At 41.4% G+C, this 24892-nt stretch overlaps 1 protein-coding gene across 1 annotated transcript in view; it reads right to left on the minus strand.

Moving 5' to 3' along the window:
* Positions 1–24892, minus strand: part of LOC141740544 (uncharacterized) — a 73788-nt gene that overhangs the window by 48586 nt on the left and 310 nt on the right. The window contains 4 exon segments of the mRNA XM_074579370.1: positions 2781–2908; positions 5271–5463; positions 9167–9370; positions 9482–9617. Coding sequence (XP_074435471.1) covers positions 2781–2908; positions 5271–5463; positions 9167–9370; positions 9482–9617 — 661 coding nt within the window.

The following is a 24892-nucleotide window of genomic DNA, read 5'->3' on the forward strand; positions in this document are numbered from 1 at the left end:
ATCTAGATCTGGCTGTTTTGCATTGACATGGAAGTAGAAAAGCATCCATGTTACTTTCCATACTGAGACCAGAAGACTGTGAAGAAGAAGATGTAGAAGGGCTTAGAGATTCAGATTTCAATGGAAACAGTCAAGTTCTCTGATTTACACCTGCCTGACCTGAACTGTCCTGGAGGAAGCTAAAACAGTGCTTGTGCAACAAGCCATAAGCAAATTTTATATTGGCTAAGCTAAGCTGTATCAGCTGCTGGACAAAGGGCTACTATTTTCTCATTCAGAAAGAACTCTGTCCCAGCTGGAAATAAAGCTAGTGAGACCCGCTTCCATTTCATTTCAGCTAAAAGCAAAAGACCTCCAGCAGCAGCACATCTGTACATCTAATCCTGCCTAGAGTGTTGGGTTGTAAGAGTGGTTCAAGAGTATATTCTTTGATGGTTTTGGAAGAGAATTAGTGCATTGTTGCTGTAGAGGTTTCATTCTTCTCTACTGGGAGTTTTTATTCCAAAAAGAAAGCAATTTTCCTTAAATGGAAGGCCCGTGATAAAAATAAAAGGTAGATTCACAGAGGTAGCATGACAGTACAGTAATGGAAAGCAAAGTGTATTGGGATGAGAACAGAAACTTAGTGAACTAGGCAATTAGAGAGTATTTTATATAGCTCTGTAACACAAAGCCCCTCTATGAAAACGGGAGAGTGGCCTTAGGAGATTTCCTAAACTACATACAACTATTTTAGTTTAAAAGGTTTTCTATTTAAAGCCTCTTCAGTGGTACACAGGAGATGCCCTAACACCCTCCAGCATTCCTATTTTGAGACCTGCCCTGTGTTACTCCAGGACTGAGAACAAAACATTTCAAGTGTGTGAAGGTGACCTCAGTTAGTGCCATTTCTCCCTGCTTCTGAAGTGGACTATCTGCTCCTTTCCATTTCCTGACACTTATAGCATTGGCCTTGGGACTGGTGAGTCCCATAGGCAGAAATACGCCTCCAAGCTCCTCTGGGTCCCTTCCTTCTGGGTCCCTTCCTCTGGGTCGTCTGCTCTTCACCATTCAAGACTGAAGTCTTTGAGCAGAAAGCCTGTATACTTTCATGTCCCAAGGCAAAATAAAGACATACGACTGGATTCAGAGAGAAGAAGGAGAAAGCCCACCAGATATGTGGCAGCCCTTATGAATGGCAAAGCTAAGGATCTTATAATACGCATTGTTAGTGTTGGGTTTTATTAACTCCATGCTAAATCATGGATTTTTTTGCTCAAATAGAACCATTTGGGTTGGAAGGGACGTTAAGGATCATCTAGTTCCAAACCCCCTGTCATGGGCAGGGACACCTTCCACTAGACCAGGCTGCTCAGAGCCCCATCCAAGCCGGCCTTGAACATCTCCAGGGATGGGGCATTCACAGCTTCTCTGGGCAACCTGTTCCAGTGTCTCACCACCCTCACACTAAAGAATTTCTTCCTAATAGCTAATCTAAATCTACCCTCTTTCAGTTTGAAGCCATTACCCCTTGTCCTATCACTATAATCCCTGATAAAGAGTCCCTCCCCATCTTTCCTGTAGGCCCCATTTAGGTACTGGAAGTCTGCTTAAGGTCTCCATGGAGCCTTCTCTTCTCCAGGCTGAACAACCCCAACTCTCTCAGTCTGTCTCCACAGGAGAGGTGCCTCCAGCCCTCTGATCATCTTTGTGGCCCTCCTCTGGACTCACTCCAACAGGTCCATGTCCTTCTTATGTTGGGGGCCCTAGAGCTGGATGCAGTTCTCCAGGCGGGGTCTCACAAGAGTGGAGTAGAGTTAAACAGATTAACTAACAAGGAAGAAATAAATTTATCACAGAATCATAGAATTGTCTAGGTTGGAAGGGACCTTTCAGATCATTGAGTCCAACCATCAACCTAACACTGACAAAACCACCAGTAAACCATCTTGCTTAGCACCATGTCTACCTGTCTTTTAAATACCTCCAGGGATGGCAATTCCACCAGTTCCCTGGGCAGCCTGTTCCAATGTTTGATAACCCTTTCGGTGCAGAAATTTTTCCAAATACAGAGTCACATATATAGGTTTTATTAATAAATGGATTATTTTTTTATGCTGTAACATACAAAATATCACTCTGGTTCCCTCTGAGAAAGGATAATCCAAATGATGGGCCTAGCCAGCTGCAGACTGAGTCTCTCCTCCCTGGGCTTCACAAAGATGCAATGATTACAATTCTAGTGACAGCCATAAAAAGCTCCCTGCACCAGCCCCAGAAAGCAGGGGCAGCCAGGACTGCAGGGAAATTTTGCATCTTGGACTTCCTGGTGGCCCAGGCTCCTCCGGGTTGGACCTTGTTCTTCCTAGTCTGCATGTGCTCCATTCCCTGGCACGCAAGCAGGGGCAAAAAACGCTCTGCAGTTTTGCTTTGGAGATGGCCTTGTCCTTCCCAATTATCTTTTCCAGTGGTGGATGGCTCTCCCTAAGGCCTTGCAGAAGTGCTTCCAGCAGCTACAGCGGCTGCTGTCTGACAGTAAGAACATGGCTCTCCCCTGTTGCAAAAGCCATTACATGCGGTCCTTTAGACCCAACTCACAGTACCCAGCAGCTCCAACCCCCTGCACCCAGCCCAGCACCAGGCTCACAAAGCTTCTGAAACCCACACCACCACCCACGGCTGCTGGGCTCTGGCATCCATGTGTATACACAATGGGAAATGCAGTTGAAAGGGAACCTTACACAACCTGAAGTGAACTGATTGCAAATCACTGTTTTCAAGACCAAGAAAAGTTTCTGTACCTGGCATTTTTTTTCCCAGAGAGCAGTTTCACAGGTCCAGAGGTCAAGCAGTGCAGCACATCGATCCACGGAGGCGTGCGCCCAGCCAAGGATGTCCCTGCCAGTGAATTGCTCACAACTTACATTGCCTAAGACAAAAAAAAAAAAGTAGAAAACAAGCAGATGCCAATCAGAGGAATTTCCACATGCCTAGAGTCCCAGAGCTTGCGGTAATTCTTTTTATTTACAGCACAGGGTTCCGTTTTTTGCTTGCCAGGGAACCCCAGGCCAGGAAAAGATTTCAAGTCCCTTAAGCTTTGGAGGGCCCAGAGTATTCTGCAAGGCAAAGAACAAGCGCACCAGGCATTTGGTTTAAACACATCTCTTCCATCATCTTTTAACAAAGATTGCTTGAGAGGCTGGAGTTCAAAAGGCCCACATCGAGAGATAAAGCCAGAGAAAGCACAAGAAAACTAGGGGACGTAAGTAAAGAGAAGCTTAATTTTTCACAGCACCAAATTGTGTTGGGATCATCTTCACCTCCTCACCTTCACTCTCAGATCAAAGGAAAGCAGCACAGACTACTCAAAGATAAATTTTTACAAAGAGGTGTAGTAGAGCAGAGCGCTGACCCAGGGGAGGGCTTTCTTTTCAAATGGCTTGCTATTAGAAAAGACAGTCTTCATACTTCAAAAATGACTTTGAAGGAAGGAAAAAAAAAATCACTACAAATGTTTCTATACTAGCAACCCATTAGAAACCCTTAAAGAAATGATGCTTTTGGTTTCTTGGTTGTGATGCTATCTAAATTAGAGCTAATTTTGACAATGAATGATAAATCAAGTGGAGTGAGTCTGAATTGTTTAGAGCTGCAGAGTTAAAAATCAGCCACGGGGTAAATAGGAGAGGCTTCAGCAGCTACTTTTCAGCTCCAGACTTTAAGTGTATTATTTTTCAAAAGCTGAACAAAAGAGTTATTTGAAGTCCACAATCACTGGAGAAGTCAGCATTAAAAGTGTTTGGGTCCATCACACACAGAAAGAGACCATAACAAGAAGGAGCATAAGGAACTAGGACAGGTTGTACATGATCAGTCCTCAAGTGCTGTGTGAGGGTGATAAGTGATCTTCATTATCTAAATGAAGATATCTAAATGATCGAAACATAAGAACTGCTATACCAGACTCATTCAGTAGTCTGCCTCCTGTAATGACAACATCACAGTATGGCTGAGGTTGAAAGGGATCTCTGGAGGTCATCTAGCCAAACCTCCTGCTCCCAAGCAGGGTCACATAGGGTGGGCTGCCCAGGACTGTGTCCAGTCAGATTTTTATTATCTCCACAGACCTCTCAGCAACCTGTGCCAGTGTTTGACCACCTTCACAGTAAAAAAAGTGTTTTCTTGTGTTCAGATGGAATTTCATGTGTTTCAACTTGTGCCCAGTGCCTCTGGTCCTGTCAGCAGGGACCGCTGAGAAGAGTCTGTCTCCCTCTTCTTCGTTCCCTCCCACAAGGTATTTATACACACTGATTAGGTCCTTCCTGAGCCTTCTCCAGGCAGAACAGTCACAGCTCTCTCAGCCTCTACTCATATGAAAGATGCCACAGAAAAAGGTCCACAATGAAGACCTTCAGGTGACTTCAAAGGAGGTCCTAGCAGGCATTTAGGCATTCACAAGTTTGTAAAGGTTTTTGGTCATCTTAATCCTCCTCTCTGCCCTGCATTCTGTATCAGAACGTTAAATTTTAGGGAAGCACACTAAACATCAAAAATATCCTATCAATACAGAAAGTAGTTCCAGTGATTTAAGAGATATTTTGTGCAATTTTCTGAATATCATATGTGTTTGTGCCATTTACTCACTGTTTTCTAAGGGCCCCCCCCCGTACTTTTTACAATTACAAGCTGCTTCTTCCTCACTATTCCAGAAGTACAGCTGCTCTTTTTAGAAATCTGCCTCGACTCAGTTCTTACTATAAAAAAAGGAGCAGAAAAAAAGGAAGTCTAGAATATCGAATACTTTGCAACTTATTTACAACTGAGAAAAGTTTAGAAGTGGTGGGAGGTAAATCTAGTTCTGCAGAAAAGCAATCTAATACATTAATTAAAAGACGTTCAGAAACAATTAACATTTTTCTTTTCTGACTCTCTCTCTCCGTGCCTTGAAGATGTGCTTGCTCATTATATTACTTAACTATATCAGTAAACGTCCCTTCTGTGTTATTTTCCCCTCCAGGATGACTTTGATGTCTATGACCCTGAATAAGTGCAAAACTGTGACATTAACAACATATGACAAGCAATTCCACATGCCCAGTTAGGTCTGTGTAACACATTCATCACTTAGCTAACTAGGAGGATAAAGAAAGGTCCAAAAAATCCAGTCAGCACTTGGTCTTGCAGAAGTACAGCAATGATTCAAGAAGTCATAGGATCAGCCTACCTTGAAAATGGCAAACCAAATTATCACAGGTCTTTTGGACCTGTAGACAGACCTGTAGATATCTTACTTCTATCTTTCTCAATGTACCGGCTGGCCACAAGCAGCAGCTGGTTCTCAAGCTCCTTCAGGTCCTCTAAAGCCACATCATATACTATGTAAACCCCTCGCTTGTCCTGTGTGTGAATATAACCTTCTTCACTACTGTGAAAGTCGTCATGGTTTTCCACCTCTGCAAATTCCATGAACTGAGCCCTGTGGACCTATGCCATGAAAAAGAGACACAGAGATACAAGCAGTCAGGTCTGCAAGGATCGCAATTCTGTATAATCAATATACCTAAGGGTGGACCTGGCCAAGGAACGTGGTATTTTGGTACAAGCAAAGAACAATATAATAAAATATTGCCAAAATATTATTTTTTACAGGTAACACCTACACTGTGGCTTCATTTATAATATCATGGAGTAAGACAAACTGTATGAAATTACTATTGTGCCTCGTTTTTCCTTCAGGCATATAAATTCACAAAAGGCACCAAGAAGCATCAAAATGAGAAGATTGGCTCTTGAACTAAGGTAAAACTTTTTTCCCTGTTTCCAATTTAGCTCAAATTCTGATATTCAAATATGAAGTCAACATTTTTTAAAAACTTCTTGGGTAAGTTACACTTGCAAGATTTGGAGATAAGTTCGCACACACAAAGACTTTAGCACTAATTAAAAGGAACGCCTATTGACTGATGTCCCAAATTGCTGTGACATCAGCACTTGTTCAATAGAATAGTTTAACAATTACCTTATCTTTCTAAAAAAACATCAGCATCTATAAAAGAGAATCATCTACCTTGGCAGTGAGTCACTAGTTAACACCCCAGGCAAGAATCCAGTACCGCAGTCAGCAGAATTTTCCTTAGCTTTCAAAATATTCTGTTTCTTGACTAGGGGTGTCACAAAGGGAATTACGTACATCCATCTCTTGGTGTATAATTACAGAAGTTAATCTCCCAGTGTAAATAAGTACTTGGTACAGGGGTATAGCCATAGAAGCCTTTAAAAATGGTTCTTCTTGTAAGAAGCTAGCAAGCAAATACAAGCTCCTCATTTTCCACTGTTTGTTTTTACTATTTCCTGGTATGCAATGCACCTTTGTTCTCACTTCAGTGCCAAATAATGATGCACAAGGTGTTGGGACTTCCTCCTTTCACTTGCTCTTCTAATATCTGCCTTTACAAGATGACTTCACCACACTAGGTAGAAAGGGGGTTTAGTTCTGTTTTTTAAAAATCCTTACAGAGAACATTCATTGAAATATCTCCACTTTCAAGCTCTTGATTTTTTTCAGGTGATTTCTGGTCTGTCCCACTCCTAAAAATCTCAGTCAAGACTCCTGCATTGTGCAGAAGGGGCATGTGACTACAAAACAAAACCAAAAGAAATTAAGACTTTCTCCTTGTTGTGTTTGTTTTGGGAGTCATATTTTAAAGAGACTGCCCAAGCCTTCTAAACACTACTTATGCCTATAAAAAACATTAATACCCAGTTATATGTCTATAGCAACAAATCAAGTAACTGCATATTTATGCGTGATGGTTTTTGCCTGCAGGTTTTGTATTTCCTCTTCTAGCTCTGCTCAGGTTTACTGGGGCTTAACAAATTCCTTTTGGGTTATAAAGCAAAATTTATTCACCTACATATATTCTATTTACTTTCTTCCAAGCTGAATCTCAACAGGGGACAGAAAAGAGTTTTATTTAATTCTTTCCTTTGAGGGTGGCAGAGCACTGGAACAGGCTGCCCAGAGAGGTGGTGGAGTCTCCGTCTCTGGAGACATTCCAAACCCGCCTGGACGCGTTCCTGTGCAACCTGCTCTGGGTGACCCTGCTCTGGCAGGGGGGTTGGACTAGATGATCTCCAGAGGTCCCTTCCAACCCCTACCATTCTGTGATTCTGTGATTCTGTGATGTAATGCATTGTTTTGCAGGGCCTTCTGTTATTGGAACTCACGCCTCTGATGATCTCCATCCCAAGCAGTCTGCTAGGGAGAGTGCAACGCTGCCTCAGAATCTCAGTTTCAGATACATGGTGAGCTGAGCCTTCACACGGGCTCACAGCTTACAATGTGGAGAGATTCATAACATGGGTACACCTCCAATTTTGGGCATAGATTGGATGCTAAAAGTATTTTTTTAAAAATGCCATATGCTTTGGGTTTATAGCACTAGCCAGAGAGTATGTTAGATAGGTCTCAATTAGTTTGCCAGTAAAATGGCTTTATTATTGTTTCAGTTCTTGAGAGACAGTCTGTGCAATATATTAAAAAAAAAACCACCACCACATTAGAAATTGTTGTTAAGGAAATACTGTTGCCCCTACTCCTAAATTTCTTGCCAATTAAACTGTAATGGGATTAGTAAATATTTATCTAAGCTTTAGTTGAAGTTCAAGTGTATATATCCATGTCCATGTATTAGTCCAGGGGAAGGAGTGGCCACTGTTAAATAGCATCTCTCTCATTGCTTAGGGGTCTCTGAAGTATTTCACAGTTAATCGTCAGAACAGAGAGTGCTTAGATGGAAGGTCAGGATTGATCTTTGCATCATTTCTTCTACAACAGAAAAAAAGGGAATGAAAATAAATGTATATTTTGCATAGTTCAGAAAGAGAGTTCGTCACAATGCCTGCTTGCTGCAAAACTGACGCCTCCCATTGGAAAACATAAGCTTTTAAATTACTTTTTCTGACTTAAAAATTTGAAGATGCTGGACCACTCAGTTCCACATCTCTTAAGTGGAAAAATCACAGTTTTCTAGTTCCAAGTAGATTTTCATTTTGGAATTTTAATTGATTAGATTTTTAAAGGATAAATGTGTCCATATCAGAAATAAAAGTAAAGATACCTTAAAAATATCATCAACTCCGTGTCCTCCCCACACATTTCACATTTCAAAGAGGTTTAGATTTTTTTATGTTTAGAGACATAAAAATTTTTTCTGGTTTTGGTTTTTTTTTGGGGGGGGAGGAGTTGAAATCTTCACATAAGCAACAAATGGGGGCAGGAAGCCTACTTCCTTTTTGGTTCTAGCAACAAGTCTTCCATGAAGTGGCTTCCGCGTTTGGTTCTGTACTTTTTTTCAGAAAAAGAAACACCAAACAAACAAGTTTTTAGTAAATGACAAATAAATGTGAACTCAAAATGTCAGAAAAACTATTAAAATACTATCGTGCTTCTTCAGGCTTTCTACATGAGAACTTTGAGATGAGTGTTAGGTAGCAGAACTGCAAGGAAATTCTACAGCTCAAAAGACAAAATGCTATATAATATCAAACCACTAATCTCAGCCTGATGTATTGATTCTGTTCAGTATTTTTTACCAAAAAAAAAGTTGGGGAAACCAAAGTTTGATAGGCCTTAGGAATTTAATTTGAATTATTATTTTTCCAATCTGTGAACTTAAGCGTAATAATTATACCACTTCAGACACATGCCCTCATACAAGGTCAAAAACCAGTAAGTCCTAAACTAAATCTAAATAATACATTTTAGAATTCATTAGTCGTTACTTAAACAAGAATTTTCATAAATTGCAAAATGCCTCAGATATCTCAGGAACATCTACTCTGTGTGATAACCCTACACTTACAAAGGTCCTAGTTTAAGCACAGCCAGCAGCATCAGTCTAAGTAAATGTTTATCTGGCAGGCAGTATTGACATTATACTTCTATGTGTCTGAAGTTTCTCAGAGGTTTGCTACAGACGACTGGTAAACACAGGTATTTCGTCTGTTAAGGTGAGACACGTGGTTCTCTGGGGTTCCTCAGAGACATCTGAGGAACAAGCTACACTGAATCCCTCAGATGATTCAGCAATTGATCACAACATAGCTTGCATGGAAGAGAGAACTGGAGTAGGTAGTCCTGTCGAAGCACACATTTTGGGAGACTAAAGGCTGGGTGGTACCTCACCTTGTAGACCGCTGGCGTGTAGTGAATATACAGCTGTGAACTCAAGCCACCAAAAGCACCAGTTCCTCCTTTGGCAGCACTGACCCAGGAGGTGTCTTCTGCACTGGGAATTAGGTGGCCAGCCTTGAAGGAGAGGCCGGCGGTACTGATGGTCAGGCTTCTCTCCGCAGACCTGAAGTAGTTAAGGATTTCCAGGCACACTTGCTGAAACAAACCGGAGCAAATGCACAGTTGCGTTTTCAGTTGGATGACAGCTCCCCTCTTAAAAAAAAAATGAACTGTCATCTCTGCAGATTTTACGTTGAGGTTTTTTACCTTTAGCTCACGGAGTCCCAGGTGACGTAAGAAAAGAAGGGACAAGTAGGCTCCTCTCCTCACCACGTGCTCCTGATAGGCAGTCGATACGCCCTCTTCTAATCCTAGCAGCTGCAAGCTGCCCGTATAACTATACCTGTTTTCCAGACAGGAAAAATGTAATCAGATTTTTGCAACTCAAGGAGATTTCTAAACCTTTCCAAAGTAGGCAGTTCTGCTATGTCTGTTGTCTAAGAGAAGGCTGCTGCTGCCTATGGGACTGACTGTCATGGAAACCTGTGGTATGGAATAATGAAAAAGGATAGTGCTACTGCTTCTGTCAGAGAGAAACAGTAGCTTGATATGATTATTCTTCCTTCTTTCAGGTTTTATTAAATATATACATACATATATATACATATAAACAATTTTTTACCCGCTTTCATTCTTCTTTCTGAAGGATGCCAGAGGCTTACTGGAGCTGAGATTTCCTACATCCTCCCCATTGTAAGCCACAGCTGTGTTATTATCCTCGGTAGTTAGTTCCTATTTCCAACACACATAGTTAAAAATTGGTGTGGTAAGTATGCACACGATTCTTATTTGACAGCTTTATGCATAGGCTTTATCAAAAGAAAAGGAAAAGAAAAAGAAAGGAAGTGCCATACTGGATGAGATTCATAATCCAGCCAGCAGTGAAATTATCATGGCATATAGCTCCACAGTATTTGATTGCTTCCAGTCTTTAGTGTTTTATCCTCATAGAGTGAGTCCCTGTGCTGTATGAAAGAGCTATCCCCATTCCAAAGACAAGACCGCAGCAAGGGTCAAATCAAGGAATTTTCCAAAGAAATTCAGAACACCTGGTTCATCAGAACTTGAACCCAGCTATGGCTAGTGACATGTCTGACCTCCTAGTCCATCCTTTTTCCTCCTGCCACAAAAGAAAAACTGATTTCTGGGCTCTGGCAGCTCATAGGCTAAGCATGGGGCAAAATCATAGTGTGGCAACAAAGAAGTAACATCAGGCTAGGCTGCAGAAAAATTTTACTGTGATGTATACACAACACCCCCAACACAAGCATATATTAAATGGTTTAGCTAACATTCTGTAAATTAAATTCAATTATTAAATTCAATACCTGTTTTTTTTTTTCCTCACTTCTTTCCAGCACACTCATCAATGTATTACGAAGAGTAGCAGAAGAGTAGCAAGCAGGAAAACAGCTCTACCTGCCTTGTTATCAGCTCCATCGAGGCCTTCTCATGTGCATCAGGAGTTAGTCCAACAACATCAGTGAAATTAAACTCGCATTAGTACCAGCGTAAATGAGAGGATCACTATGAGTCACACAGTATTTATTAATTGTGGAACATCATGGACAGTGATTTACCAGGCGTTATCCAATTAATTTCCTCAGACAATCAAGTACATAAGAAAAATTTGCCCTCTTAACCCACTTCTCTATCCCAATTGATTTTAACACTTCATTTGAACTTGGATGGTGTAAGTTGTAACCCTTTTCAGTGTGTTAAGGGGTTTATAGCATTGATTTTGGCATAGTTTTTTCTGATTAGAGAAAATTGTATAAATGTATCTTCACAAATTGGTGCTTGTCAAATTCACCCTGCTCAACATAAGACATCCTAACAAAGTTATTCATAGAAGTGACACAGATAACCTCAGGACTACATTGGCTATTCTATAAATTTGCAATTTGACCTGAGTGTTGTTGTCTCCAAAAATTCCTTCAAGACGTACAAACCTTGATATCAAACTGTCAAACAAGGAATTTTTTACATAATTGTTGCAATGATAGATTGTATGTGTTAACTGATTTCTCTATCCTTACTAAGCATGATGGTCCTCACTCCTCCTGCCCTCATTGACTCCAAAGGTCTAATTTCTAATATTTTAGGAAAGCTAGGTCCTTCAATCTCTATTACTTAAAATAATGTGAGGTCAAATAGAATGAAGATATATTTTCCTGAATCAACAGCATTTGTTGTACATCTCTTAAATATCACAATACTTATATGGACTAAGCATGGGATGAAGCATTTCCACTAAAAATTTCCACTTTAAAAAGCTACAGACAATGCTGTCTGAAAAATGCCAGCAAAATGAGAGAAAAAGGTAGCAACTGAATTTTTATTTTAAAAACACAGGGATTTCTTTTGTGAAGGATCTAATTCTAGCTTTGTTATACCATCATGACTAGACTGTTTCAAATTTAGGTTTTTAATTAACCTAATGCTGCTGAGATCAGTCATGTCCCTTGCCTTGCCCCCAGACAGGTAGTCTTTCCCAACCTGGTCGTGGACTTAGTGCACTTGAGAGAAGATGTAGAGTGCAATCATGTTTTCTTTCCTTTTTTTCATTAATCATCATGTAGCTTGCATGAGTCAACCCAATGGTTTTTTTTCCTGAAGTTTTCATTAAGTAATCAAATATTTCCTGGGCAGTGTCAGCCTGAGGCAGGAAGAACTGTATGTTTTCACACGTGGGAGCTTTTCCTGACAGAAAAATGTGGGTTTATTTTTGAACACGGAGTTGGTATCAGCCTTGGGGCCAATTAATCAGCAGGAAAGAGGGAATGGGGAGAGACTAAATGCTGTCCCTCTCCCTCTGTTCCCTTTCCCCTGCTCCTTTATCACTCGCTGCCCTGCTTGGTCCTGGCCAAGAGCAGGGGTGCAAGAACTTCTCATTAACATTGGGGCTGCACCCAGCTCCACTAGCTGAGGCCTTTCCCCTTTAAAAAAACAACAGCGGGGCAAGGACATTGTTGAGTCCTTTCTTAACTTGCCACCAGGGCCCACTGCTGCGGTCGGGCAGGCAGGCAGGCAGCGGTAGAGTGAACCAAATGAAACACGGGGCTGCAGATACAGGAACTTCTGGGATGTAACAGTTCTGTGTGTAATGCTTTTATACTTGTGAAAGCAGCAGCTGTGAACAACTTCTGAGTCAGAAGGCCAATAAAGAACTAGGGAATCAAAGCCATCTTCCTCAAAGGGATACCTTCAAATTCAGAGGATTAGTCACAGAGCTCGCCACATAAGGCACAGCACAGTTACTACAAATTCCCCAGATACCAGCGAGGCAGGTCCTATTTCTCATTCACTACCTTGCCAGTTAGGCCATTTGTGTTTGGTTTTTTTTCTCCTCTACAAAACTTGAAGATCTCTCACAGCTTCTGCTCTCACAGCTTCTGAACATCCGTGAGGCCATGCCCACAAATGCCGCTTCCTCCCCGAGAGGAGGAACTTGCTATCACACCTGCCCCTGCACAGAGCAGGCATCTGCTGTCAGGTCCACAGGTGTTCGGCTGCTGGACAGCCTCCAATAACCAAGACATGCCACCGACCTTCCTCCCCTGTCCTCCATACCCACATGCTAACCCATTCCCTAATACCACACTCTCCAGTAAACATTTGGGCGCGCTTCTATCTCTTGTGGCCAAATTTGCACCCCAGCTCTGCTACAAGCACATACGCATGTTATTTTTAGGTCGGTGCAACCTCACGCTGCTTGTGCTATGACTGGACTGGTGGCTGCACAGCAGCTAGTGAGCCCCAAGCAGGAGAAGACATCATGTATGCAGCTTGGGCATGCAACCGTACGTTGCAGCTGGGCAGGTCCTGCAGCAGCAGCAGGAGACTGAATTGTGAAAAAGGGGAACGTTGGTATCCAAACTGAAATCTGTTAGAGGAGCCCTCTGTCAGAGCTGACAATGGTCTGCTAGACATGTGAATTCACTTTTGTTCATCATTTCCCCTTCTAAGTACCTGGTGGAGCTTATAGATCTCCTTCCAGACGTGATTGTAGCTCTGCTGTCCTGAAGCATGAGTAGAAACATCAGAACTTGACCGCGCAGGATGTGGTTTGAACAACACTGCCACGTGTTCCTGCAGACCCTCCATCACCCTCTCCATGTCAGAGACCTTGTTTCAAACCACACGAAATACAGACAAAAGATTCACAAGGCAAATGAGTCAGCGTGCCAGCCCCCATCCCGCAGGGAGTCTGGGTCAATTCAGGGCACCTAGTGAGGGAGCCTCTGCAGCACCACTCGTTACTGCTTCTCCTTTATTTGGGAAAGTTGTCTGCTGCACCTTCTCCAAGGTGAAAATGCAGAAACAGATTTGCCTGTCACAGCATATGGAGGGAATGCACCAGGTAAGAAAGAACGCAAAAGAAGTTTTTTTCTAACTGAGATTTATGGAGGGGAGGGACTACTGGATAATCCCTCTTTCCTTTCCTGTTACCCTTCACCCTTAAGGAGGTGTACATGTTTCTTGACCAAAACCCAAACATATCATATTTGGTGAGCAAGCCACTATGGATAAAACAAGGGGAATTATCTTTTCTTCATTGTCTCAGTGAGCTGCAGAGCCATTTTTACTTTCGTTAGCGGTGATGACAGCTTTTGCTCGAGCTTTCCAGAAAAATTACATGCTGTGGCAAGATTTGAAAGAATGGTTTCTTTGTGAAATATCTGGCATGGGTAAAAGTTCTGAAAACAGGGATCATAAAAGAAAGCTTATTTCAGTCCTAAATAAAAAAAGGAGACTGTAAATGGCAAACCTCTCTACGAGTATCCTCAAAATCAAATCCATTCAATTATTTAAAATATTGTAAAGCCAACTTCCACTGCAAAGTCTACAAATCCACTTTCTGGTTTCTGCAATTTAAAACAGTTCTCTCTCCAATGCTTTGTGAGATCCATGAAAGTAAATAATGAATGTTAAATGGGAACCAGGGAGACCAAATATATACAGACTACTATACAAATATATACAGCCAAAAAACCAGGTTAAACGAAATTATTAGTAGTAAAAAAGTAATTTTAAAAATACATATCTAATGTTGCAGTACTTTTTTTAATTGCCACTTGTATCAGAAGTAGAATTTGAAGAACATGGTCATGCTTTAGCAATTATTGGCATCAGTAAAATTCCGTTGCTATGAATTCTAGCAAAGCATTGACAGGAATTCTAAGGGGATTAAAATCAGGAGCTTTATAGGACTCATCTTTATCATCTTTTTTGAACAAAGATGCTGAAAAGTCAAAACAAATGGACCCTTGCTTAACACAGGAGGAAAAAAAAAAACCATTAAAAGGGGAGCAGGGGCAGGGAGAAAGCAGCCTTTAATAAAAATGTAAATTAAATATAAAACCCTATTGAAATTATTTTTCTATTCATTTCCCAAGCATTTCCTTCATTCACTTTCTTACTGGATGGATGTCAACGCCTTCTGATCCGCTACTGCTTCTCTACTAAACACCATTACCATCCCGTGTTCCATTGCCAAGCACCTTTGTTCCCTTAGAGTTAAATTTCTTTTCAGGCTTGTTAGATACTGAAACACAAAATCAGAAGCCAGGCAGTGGGAAGAGGCTTGGAGAAGGCTTGAGCAGGTTGGGAAGCCAGGAGCCTCCATTTTCCCTTTCCCAAGCCACAGGGCAGTTTGCTCCAGCACAGCCTTATCATCTTCCTGCCTTCAGCCCAACAGAAGCTGCTTACTAGGGCTCCCTGTCGCCGTTTCACACAGGTCGGCTTCAAGTGTAGGCAAAGCAAGTAGCCACCTAAAGAGTATACAGGAGGCTGATGGGATCCTAAGCAATCCTGGGACAGCTGGAGAGAAGAGCAGCCACCATCCCCACATGCAGTCCATGGCTACAACAGAGCACCGAGGGCTCTACCCTGCTGAACTGGCACTGTCTGCTTCTGCCTGTTTCTGGGTGATTTCATGTTGTTTTGGTTGCTTTTTTAACACCCTCCCCCCTGTTCTGCCCCATGCCATCCACAGTCCCCATGCAGATGGAAAGCCTCCTCCTACCCTCTCCAGCTAGCATCCCCGAGGAAGGCAGCAGCCCCCACAAGGCTGTCAAATCAAGGCTTTCCCACAACTTGAGCCATACACATCATCATTTGGGGCTCTGCGACAGCCCATTACCCGCTTTCTAGACAGCAGGGGACCTCCAAGCCTAAGGACACTGCTATTTGGATGGACTGCAGCAGTGGTTCCTTGGTGAGAGAAGACCAAGGAACCTGGTGACACATAAGCTGGACACATGGCTTAGGCTGCTCTGGTGTACCCAACACCACTCGGTACTAAAGGAAGAAAGAGACAGCTCACCAAGGACTTTCCATTTGGCAGGAATGAGATTATTGACAGAAGAGGGCACATAGGGGTACGACGACTCCATAGCTTCAGAGAAGGGAATTATTTTCTGGATCCTGCGTAAAACTGGGAGCTGAACTACAAAGTGTCCTTATTGTTCATAGTGCTTCAGGCTCTGCTGGGGGATAAGAGGCAGCAATCTCACCCTCTGATAACCAGAGCAGTTTTGGTGTCTGAGATACTTACACAGATCCAGTCCTATAGGAGCAGTTCACCATCTCAATTAGTTGCATTAGTTCTCCTCATCCTTGAGAAGCAGAGAACTGTTAGACCAGTTTTACAGATGAGGATACCAGACCTGCTAAAATTTCACTGGAAAAATGTGGCAAGACCCCAGTACACCTGACCAGCCTATCATGCCCTGCAGCTCATCCACACATTTGCAGGTGGCATGAATGAGCAGAGCTTACTGGGAATACGCAAGTCAGACCTGCAAAGTACATTCAGTGAATGAGATGCAATTAGGACAAAGGAATACTACTCTTCACAGATGACCACTATTTGCAAGACAATGATGTGAGGACTTAGGGGTGCCTCAGGCTCATTGTGGATGCAAAGCAGGCCTGATCTGTGAATGCACGTTGCCATTTCTCCAGGGAGGCTGGATGGCAGAGTTTCTCCTGCAGGACATCCTCAAAACGGCCAAAAATGGCAATGTATCACCAGAATCAAGAGAACCTGTGAAGCTAGAACCAAAATAGAGAAATATTCAGTAACCTCACACTGGGGCACAGACAGTCTGTACATTGTGCCCTAGCAAGTTTGAGACTTGTACTTCTCTATAGGAGTCTTTTGACTTGGTTTTTGAGCACAGGTCTGAACCTTGGTCACATTAAAAGAAAGCTGTTCTGAGCAATCCCTTTGACACAAATTCCAGGGCTGATTTTGACCTGACTTAGGTGAACTTCAGAGCTTTTGAATATTTATGCAAGTGTTCAAGCTGCCTTTTGAAACCACTGAACTGAAAAAGAGGTGGAAAAATATTTCTATCGCACCTTAGTAATGAGTCTTTAATGAATTCTGGCATATACACATGATACATAAACCTGAAGCAACCTTTCTCTAGACATTTCAATTTCCCTGGAAGTGTCCGATAAAGAAATTAAAATCCTTTAAATTAATTAACTTTAAATTATATTACCTTTACACATTTTAAATGAAGGTCCATCAGTTTATCCACTTTTTTCCATTGTTTCAGTTTTATCAAAAGCTTTTGCTGCCAGGGATCCACTTTAGGCTTAATCTGGTCAACATAAAAGTAACCACAAAATTTATGAATGCTTTTGGTATAGAAGGCAATATTTAGTAAGAAAAGTGCAATACATTCACTTTTTATTTTCAACAGATACGAAAAGGTGCTCTTGACTATACAGAAATATAGTAGTTTGATAAGGCCTGAATTATGAAAAAAAATCACCCCTCTATTTGTCAAAAGAAACATTTTAGACTTTAATTGCTGAAATGTATCCTGCTACATCCTGAAGACTGGTAGGACTAACAGAAGTGAAAAAGCAAAGTTCCTCATAATTACCTTTAAAAAAGGGATCCAGTTGGCTCTTTTTTTCAAAGCCCTGGCCAAATCTAGCATGCCCCAGTTCTCTGACCTAGAAACCTCTGCGTCATAAACTGGAAACGTTCTCATTGTCTGCTCTTTGCAGAAGACGCTTCTAAATTTTCGGACAACCTAAAGCATAAGAGGAGATGGTGCTGTTATAAATTGCCCAAGCTGGATATTAAATCCTACAGCAAGGTAATACTGCATATTATCACCCAAAATAAATAAATAAATGGGGTGATAAAGTGGCAAAGGAGACATTCTGATCCTGTGTTTTCTGTCCTTTCCAACAGCCACAATGAAACTCTCTGCTGTTAACTCTGGAGCCTCCAAAAAGAAGACCAGGATTTTCAAAAGCACTTACTGTCTTTCAGTCAAAATCAATGGCAAATTTATTATCACTGGCTTCAGTAGGAATAGCATTAGCCTAGAAGGTGTACTTTGAAAATCCTGTTCAAAAATGAGTAAGCTACTGGCAGCCTACAATGAAGGTAATTTACATCATTGCCTAGTTGTGTAAACATGTCTGCTTGTGCTTATCTCGGATATTTCAGTGAGTTCAGCTGGACTAGTCAAATGTTAATTTGATGAGAGACTTACAGACCAGTTTATGCAACCCAACCTTTGTCCTTTTCAGCTATACCACCTGTTCTCATACAAGGTGCCATTTGTAAGGCAAGCCATGTATTTAAAAGCAGTATGTTATTTCTGTTTAACAGCTATGCAGCTCTTTTTGACCTTGGACACATGGTGGAGATTTTCATTTGGTTTTGCCTTTTCAATGTCAGAAAAGACGAAAACCAGCGTTTTTCTGCTGGTAACCCCTGAGCTGGGGAGGCTCGGTGAGGTCCTGGGTGATGGTGTGTCACAGCCGACCTCTAGTGGAAGTACCACAGCTCGGGGAGGCACCAAACAAGGGCAGGAAAACTCGAGGAAAACGCACAAAAAGCACGAGCGAGAGTTGGGAGAAAAAAGGTATGGACTCGGGGCCATGATACTGAAAACAGAAATGTCAGCAATTACTATAGCTTAGTGAGAGTGAGCCGGGCCTTCCTGCTGCTTCCTGTCAAGATCAAAAACACCCACAATCTTTTTTTTCCGTGATGCAAAACACTGACTTATAATAAATGGAACTTCCTTCCACACTTTAAAAGACTCTTTTTTTTTTTTTTTTAATATTTAGAAGTACGTTTCGGTTACCAGGGAAAAGAGTTCCATCTCATCAGTGGAGTTCTTGAGATCCTTAAGGTTGTAGCCAATACCAAATTGAGAAAGTAGAAGCTGGAGCTGAGGTTTCAGCTCCTCGGTTTTAGTGCTGTGCTGGGGCAAAGTGAATCCACTGTCCTTGTGGCAGGATTCTGCAAAAAGCCATAATCAGACCAGCTGGAGAACATCAACACTTAAAGTGACATGACTGTAAGATGACTGTAAGCAATGCTGTCCATGTCCTTTGCTTTGCATCCACACAATGATGTAATTCCCCTTTTTTTTGTCCTGAATCAGAAATACGTCAGAAAATGGAATGTGGTGGGAGGGGGGAATCCACACCTTACAGATTTTTATTATTTTCATTTTTCTTTTAAGAAAAGGCCTTCTGCCAGATGCGGAAAGACTAACAGCTATTGCAGGTCAGAGTACCTCCATGGTCCTTGGAGGAGTGCCTATCTTCTAGCATGAACAGGATGCCAACTAACAAATCCTACTGCCTGAACAGAGTCCTGGTTCAGGGGTGTACAACATTCTTCTCACACACACTCCTCCCAAATCTTCACATGCCACAAGAACTTCGAGTATGTTACTATTTCAGGGTTATCACTCCTCCAGTATCTGATTCTGGCCTGATGCTGCTATCACAAACTTCTGAAACAAGGGTGTATTGGGAATGGCTGATTTTGGCCTGGTAGCAGTGTTGAGCAACATAGTGCCCATTTTTAGAAGAACTGAAATGTTTTCTCCTCCTTCTTTACCTCATCTCAAGCTTGCTCAAGGCTTTGAAGGATATCAGTATTCCTTCATCCTTGAAGAGCCAAAACTACTGTGTTCCTGTAAGTTTTGTTATATTTTCTTCTCTTTTTTCAGCTCTTTGACAGATATATTTAACACTGGGGGTTTGTTTGTTTGGTTGGTTCGTTTTTGCCTTAGGCCAAGCCATAACAAACATCAGCACTTTTTCTGCTACTACTTTCCCAAAGTGTCAACTGATTCTCCTTTACCCAGTACTGGTGGGTACTGCTGATACACACAAATATCCTAATAGGCAAGTTACAGGTTGCTAAAGTTCAGCAGAACTCTTGGGGTTTAGTGGAACTACATCTAATCTAATTTATTATCTCACTGTCTCAGCAATAAAGGGCCATCTGCGTCTCTATTCCATGCTTTACTTCAGCTTTGGTTTTAATGTCTTGTTTAATCATTCTGTTTTTTCATCTATGATCTAGACAGCAGATGAATGAAGCTTATGATGGTAATATGATACTGTTCCTCAAATATTAGATAACTAGATATTGAAGATCAAAACGAGCTAGAGCACTTCTGAGTTGCTTTTTAATACCAATAAGTGTCTACCACATGGCAAAATGAATGGCTCAGGTGAACTCTATAACATATTGGGGGTCTTGTGCCCTTCTCCATACATTATTAGTCCACTGTATGGGAGATCATGGATCATTCCTCCTTCTCCTATCCCACTCATGTGAGAGAAACATGGCCTGCTCAAGGGGCTCCATTTGGAGAGAAGAGTTTAACCCTCCTCTCCCCACTCCTTAACACTGGTAGTGTTGTACTCCTGGGGCAAGTCTGACACGCCTCCCCGCCATGGGACCCCTATGGGCCTACAGAGTGAAAGAGGGCTGCACCAACACAGCCAGTTAGACCAGTCAGAGCTTAGTTAGACCACTAAGGGCTAAAGGCCCCTTACCTGTCCCAGGTAAATCCGCACTTTCCATAGCACTCTTCTCCATCAGTTGCCACTGGTTGAACAGTGCTACTCCAGGCCAGGGCTGTGCCCTGCTCCCCTGTGCAGACCCACAGGTACACCGCTTGTGGTAGAGGTCTTCAGTGGAGAAAGAAGATGTGGAGGACAAGTCACAGCCCCTTTTCGTTCCTCCACCCTGGCCAGCCCATTTCCCGACTGCAAGGAGAAGGCGTACACCCTGCCTTGTCCCCAGGAGAGAGGGGTTGTGCTTTTCCAGAGACAATCCTGTGAACTCCCCCAGTTCCACACTGTTCCCACTCTGTCTGTAAAAGCATGGGTTAAATCACGGGGTTTAAACACTCTTGGAGAGGAATGCTGCCTTGCTTGCTAAGTACCATTCACATAGGTAACTCTACATAAGCAACATCACTCCCTCCCTTGCTTCAAAAGGAAAGAGAACTTGAAAACAACCACAAGGACATTTCTTTAGAGATACTCCAGTATTAGTCTTAAAACAATAGCTTTCTTCTCTTAGTTTCTCCAGAAACAGGCCACCCACAGAAATATTTTAAGTAATATTTTTGGAGAAAGTTGGAAGGGTGAGTTTCAGGGTTTGGCATAATTGGGACAAAATCCTGGATTCTCCACTGAGTTGATCCCACAAGGATCCTTCTGAACCGCCTGTTTCTGCAGCCCGGGGCACAGTAAGGCCAGAGGACTGACCAACACAGATTCAGGGCTCCACACTCTGGAATTTGGACACCAGATTTCCAGGATTTTTGCTGACTTTAAAAGCCACACTCGGAATTTTTCAAGCATACAAACCAAGGATGTCAACATTTGCACTGCTGACCTTTCTCAAAGAATATATACATCAACAAATGCATTATGGCCTTGTGGTTTTAAAGGAAAGCCAATAATTTCTCACCATTTTTTCTTAAAACTCTTGAACAGGGAAACACATCAATATTAAAAATATCTGAATTCTTGTCAAAAGGACTTCTTAATTTGTCCCATTTGTCTTAGACCACATCAGGACATTTCTTGTCAGCCACATTTATTCTGTGGGAAAGAGGCAAATGCTGGAGAACCTAGAGATAAAAACATATCTGTTGTTATTCTCAGTCACTTAGAAAGCATACAAACTATTCAGTTGCAAATTTAGTAATAAAATACAAAAGATAAAAAACAAACCATAGTTATCCGTTGTGTATAATTCCAGAAATTTATTCACTGTCAATGACTTATAGCACTTATATAATAAAATCATTAAAGAAACAAGATAAAACAAGGAAGTATTCAGATCTGTTTTCAAAAGGTGACAAACAAAAAAATGCTCCCCAAGTCTAGACTATTCACTGAGATGACTCAGCCCCTTGATAATGTCTGCTCTATTAAAATATCATCACAGTAATAATACAGAAAAAAAGGCTCTCCAAGCTTTCTCTTTCTCATCCCGGATCTCCTCAAATCCAAGCAGCCCAACACTATCTACACTGCACCCAGGGAGCTCATTATTCCACTTACCTAAATTTGGCTTTAGCGTTGTACTATTTCCTTTCTAATAAAATCAGTCTGCTAAAAGAATTGAAAGTCATTTGTATGCAGTCTAGCTCATTATCTACAAACCTCTAAATTCCTTTTATATTGAATTTGATCTTCCTCAGTTTACTTTCTTATCCAAGTCTTGAATGTTTCATAATCGTATTTCACTGTTCAAAAAAATGCTCATCTTACCTGGAGAAAACGGTGAATGCCCTTCAGAGAGTGTAGGTGACACACTAATCACTGGGTGTAAATCATCAGATCTTCCTGTGTCACTACATTCACTGGATTTGTCTTTCCTGTCAGGAAACTTTCCTTTGCCACTGAAAGTCTTGCAGCCCTCTGAACTGCATCATTGTACTCCTCCATGATGTGACTAATTCGCTTCTGTTTACGTATATAAAACAGACACTGTCATTTTTGCATTTCTGCATCTTTTACTCCCATTAGCTAGAAGGCCATTGCATTTCCACTGAATAAGCAATTCTAGTTTGAGAGTAATCTTAAAGGTTTGTTTCCTCCTAAATGCTTACGAATGGTATTTCCAACCCAATGAGGAAAAGGGAATTTCAGTCCAAATAGTGCATCTCTCTGAGCAGCTCATACTGACCATTAGCAGATAGCTTAGACTGAATGCCCAGAGGCAAATTACAGAGATAAATTACCCTTAAGGTTAATAGCTTTTTATTATGGGTGGGAAAAAAAAAAAAGCCATTGTTAACACTTCGATTTTCATGAATGGCTACCGTGCTAGACATATACATGCTAGATCCTAAGTTTTGGTTCCTACCTGATAGAGAGGATAAAGCTGCTCAATAACACTGCTGTGTGTACAAAATCTCTTCCATCTAAGCATGTGCAAATATTTACTCTGGACTAGCTGAGTAATTCTGTCTGTAAAAAACTAGAATAAAATCAGAATTAACCGACAAATCACGCATTTGTAAACAACGGCAGCTTAACATTATAGGAAACTTAAGCAGTGTATACATCTTCATTAGCATCAGAGAATAACATCAAAACAACCACTAATCAGTCATCAAAGACCACTGTGCTGTTATATTTATCCATGAAGGGTACTCCCCCTAAGTTGTCCCAGTGGAAGTATTATAGTGGGAATGAAAAAAAGGAGTTAATTGAAGGGAAATGACATAATTCAGTCCACTGGACCTAGAAATTTGAACACCACTTTAAAAATGAAAATAAAAATAACCCACAACACAGACATACTGGAACAGCACAAAAGCACCAGGAAACTGGGAAAACTTTGTCCCAAGCCCATCTGACCTGGCTTAGATTCCTGCCCTTTAAAGAAACAGAAGAGGAAATTTTCACATCGTACAAGGAAACTGCCAGCACTAACATTTTCGTGCCAGTTTTCAGGAGGGAGTTTTTATTTTTTCAAATGTGCACAGTGCAACCTGCTGGGCCAGAGGAAAGCTCCTGGCTCTTGGCAGCAAGCGGGAGCCCCACCTGGTGCAGCAGCAGAGGCAAGTTTGCTGCTGTGTGCTCCCTTCTCCAGCAGCTCTCGAACTCCCTCTGCATGGCATCAGCCGGAATAACAAGAGGTTTTGCTTCTGCCACCTGCAAAAGGAGCACAAGGTGAATAGATCTCTTTTTCAGGATACTAAAAAAAAAAAACCCAACAAAAAACCACAACAAAAAAAAGTGGTAAATACATAAAAATGTTTAGGCTTTGAATCTAATTGGTATTTGTCCCATAAACAAATGCTGCAGAGCCAGGTCCACATTATTAGTCAAATAAAAGAAAGGTTAATGTGCAAACAACATTACAACCCTTCCCATTCTGTCTTTACAGGCCCAGGTTCCAGAAAACATATCCCTTTCTCTGATTTTAATTTTCAGTTACTACTTGGTAAAGAGCAAAGAGATTTTCTTTCAAGGCAGTGTATATTATAGCTACCTACCTGTAAGCCTTTCTTTAGTATTACCTCCCTTTCTTTTCTGAAATAAGATGCATCTTTTGGAATTGGAACAGAACTGCAGAAAAAAAAAAAAGCTCAACAGGATGTTACATACCAGCTGGTATAAACCAAACGTTTTTCAGGCACAACACGACTCAGATGGTGAAGTTAACGGTAAGCAAATTTAATGGTATGAGAACCCTACATTAAAGGAACGGAATTTATTTAATTTGCAGACATTTTTTGGAAAACTGTTTTCTTCCACCTCCATTTTTTGGTCAAAGCCCTTAAAAAGTCCATCTGGATGCTTGTCAGTTCTATGGGCACATATTTCAATTCACAAGTACGCATTGGAGCTCCGTGACAAGCATCCTTGACAGTTTAGACAACTCCTTTCCTAGTATGTCCATATCACAGAAGGAGGGGTTGAGAAAACCTCTGGAGGAGAACTATTTTTTAATTCTCATGCATCCATATACTAACAGCAAGCACACATTACAAAATTCTTATTTAACTGAATAAAATGAATGCATGCAAATTAAAAAAATAGGTGACAACTGGACCACTAAAAAAAAAAGGCTCCCAAGTCTTGTCCAAAAGCAATACACAGGAAACTCTGATGGAACACTTTAGAGCCCTAAAGAGGTAGGAGCGGGAGAGGTTTTGTGATCGCCTACCACTTCCACTGCTCTAAGGCAAGGAAAAGTAAATCTGTTTCCTAAAGACGTTTGTCTATCCTCTTCTTAAGGACGTCCAATCCAGGATGGTCAGCAACCTCCTAGTCCAGATACTAGTGTTGAATTAACACAATCGCTGGAAAGTTTGAATTTTAGCCCATGATTTTCTGTCCTATTCATAAGTGAAAACAGAAGTTTATTCCCTTTGTCTTTACAGCAATCTCCCATGTGTCTGAAGACTTACAACTTAGAGAAAATGGAGCGGAGATGTAAGTCCAGTTCCTTTTTGTCTCAAGTGTCCTAGTCAAGTCTTCTTGACCCCTGTTTTCCTCCAAATATTCTCCAGGTGGTCTAAAGCTTCCTTGAAACATAATGCCAAACCTGGGTGCATTGCCATAGCTTGCATCTCCTCATCACTGAGGAAAGTAAGAGCAGCTGTTTTATATGTGGCCATTATTCTGTTTATACATCCCAGCATTACGTTTGAAGCTACTTCCTCTTCACTGTAAGAGAGAAATACTTGACATGCTAGGGAGATTTAAAGTTTTGTTTGTGATACATACATGAAATCAATTTAGTTTATGTTTCAACATTCTTTTTCATTTCAACCATAATTCTGTGGTAGACAC

This window comes from Larus michahellis, chromosome 3 (assembly GCF_964199755.1).
Source record: "Larus michahellis chromosome 3, bLarMic1.1, whole genome shotgun sequence".
Classification (NCBI taxonomy): domain Eukaryota; kingdom Metazoa; phylum Chordata; class Aves; order Charadriiformes; family Laridae; genus Larus; species Larus michahellis.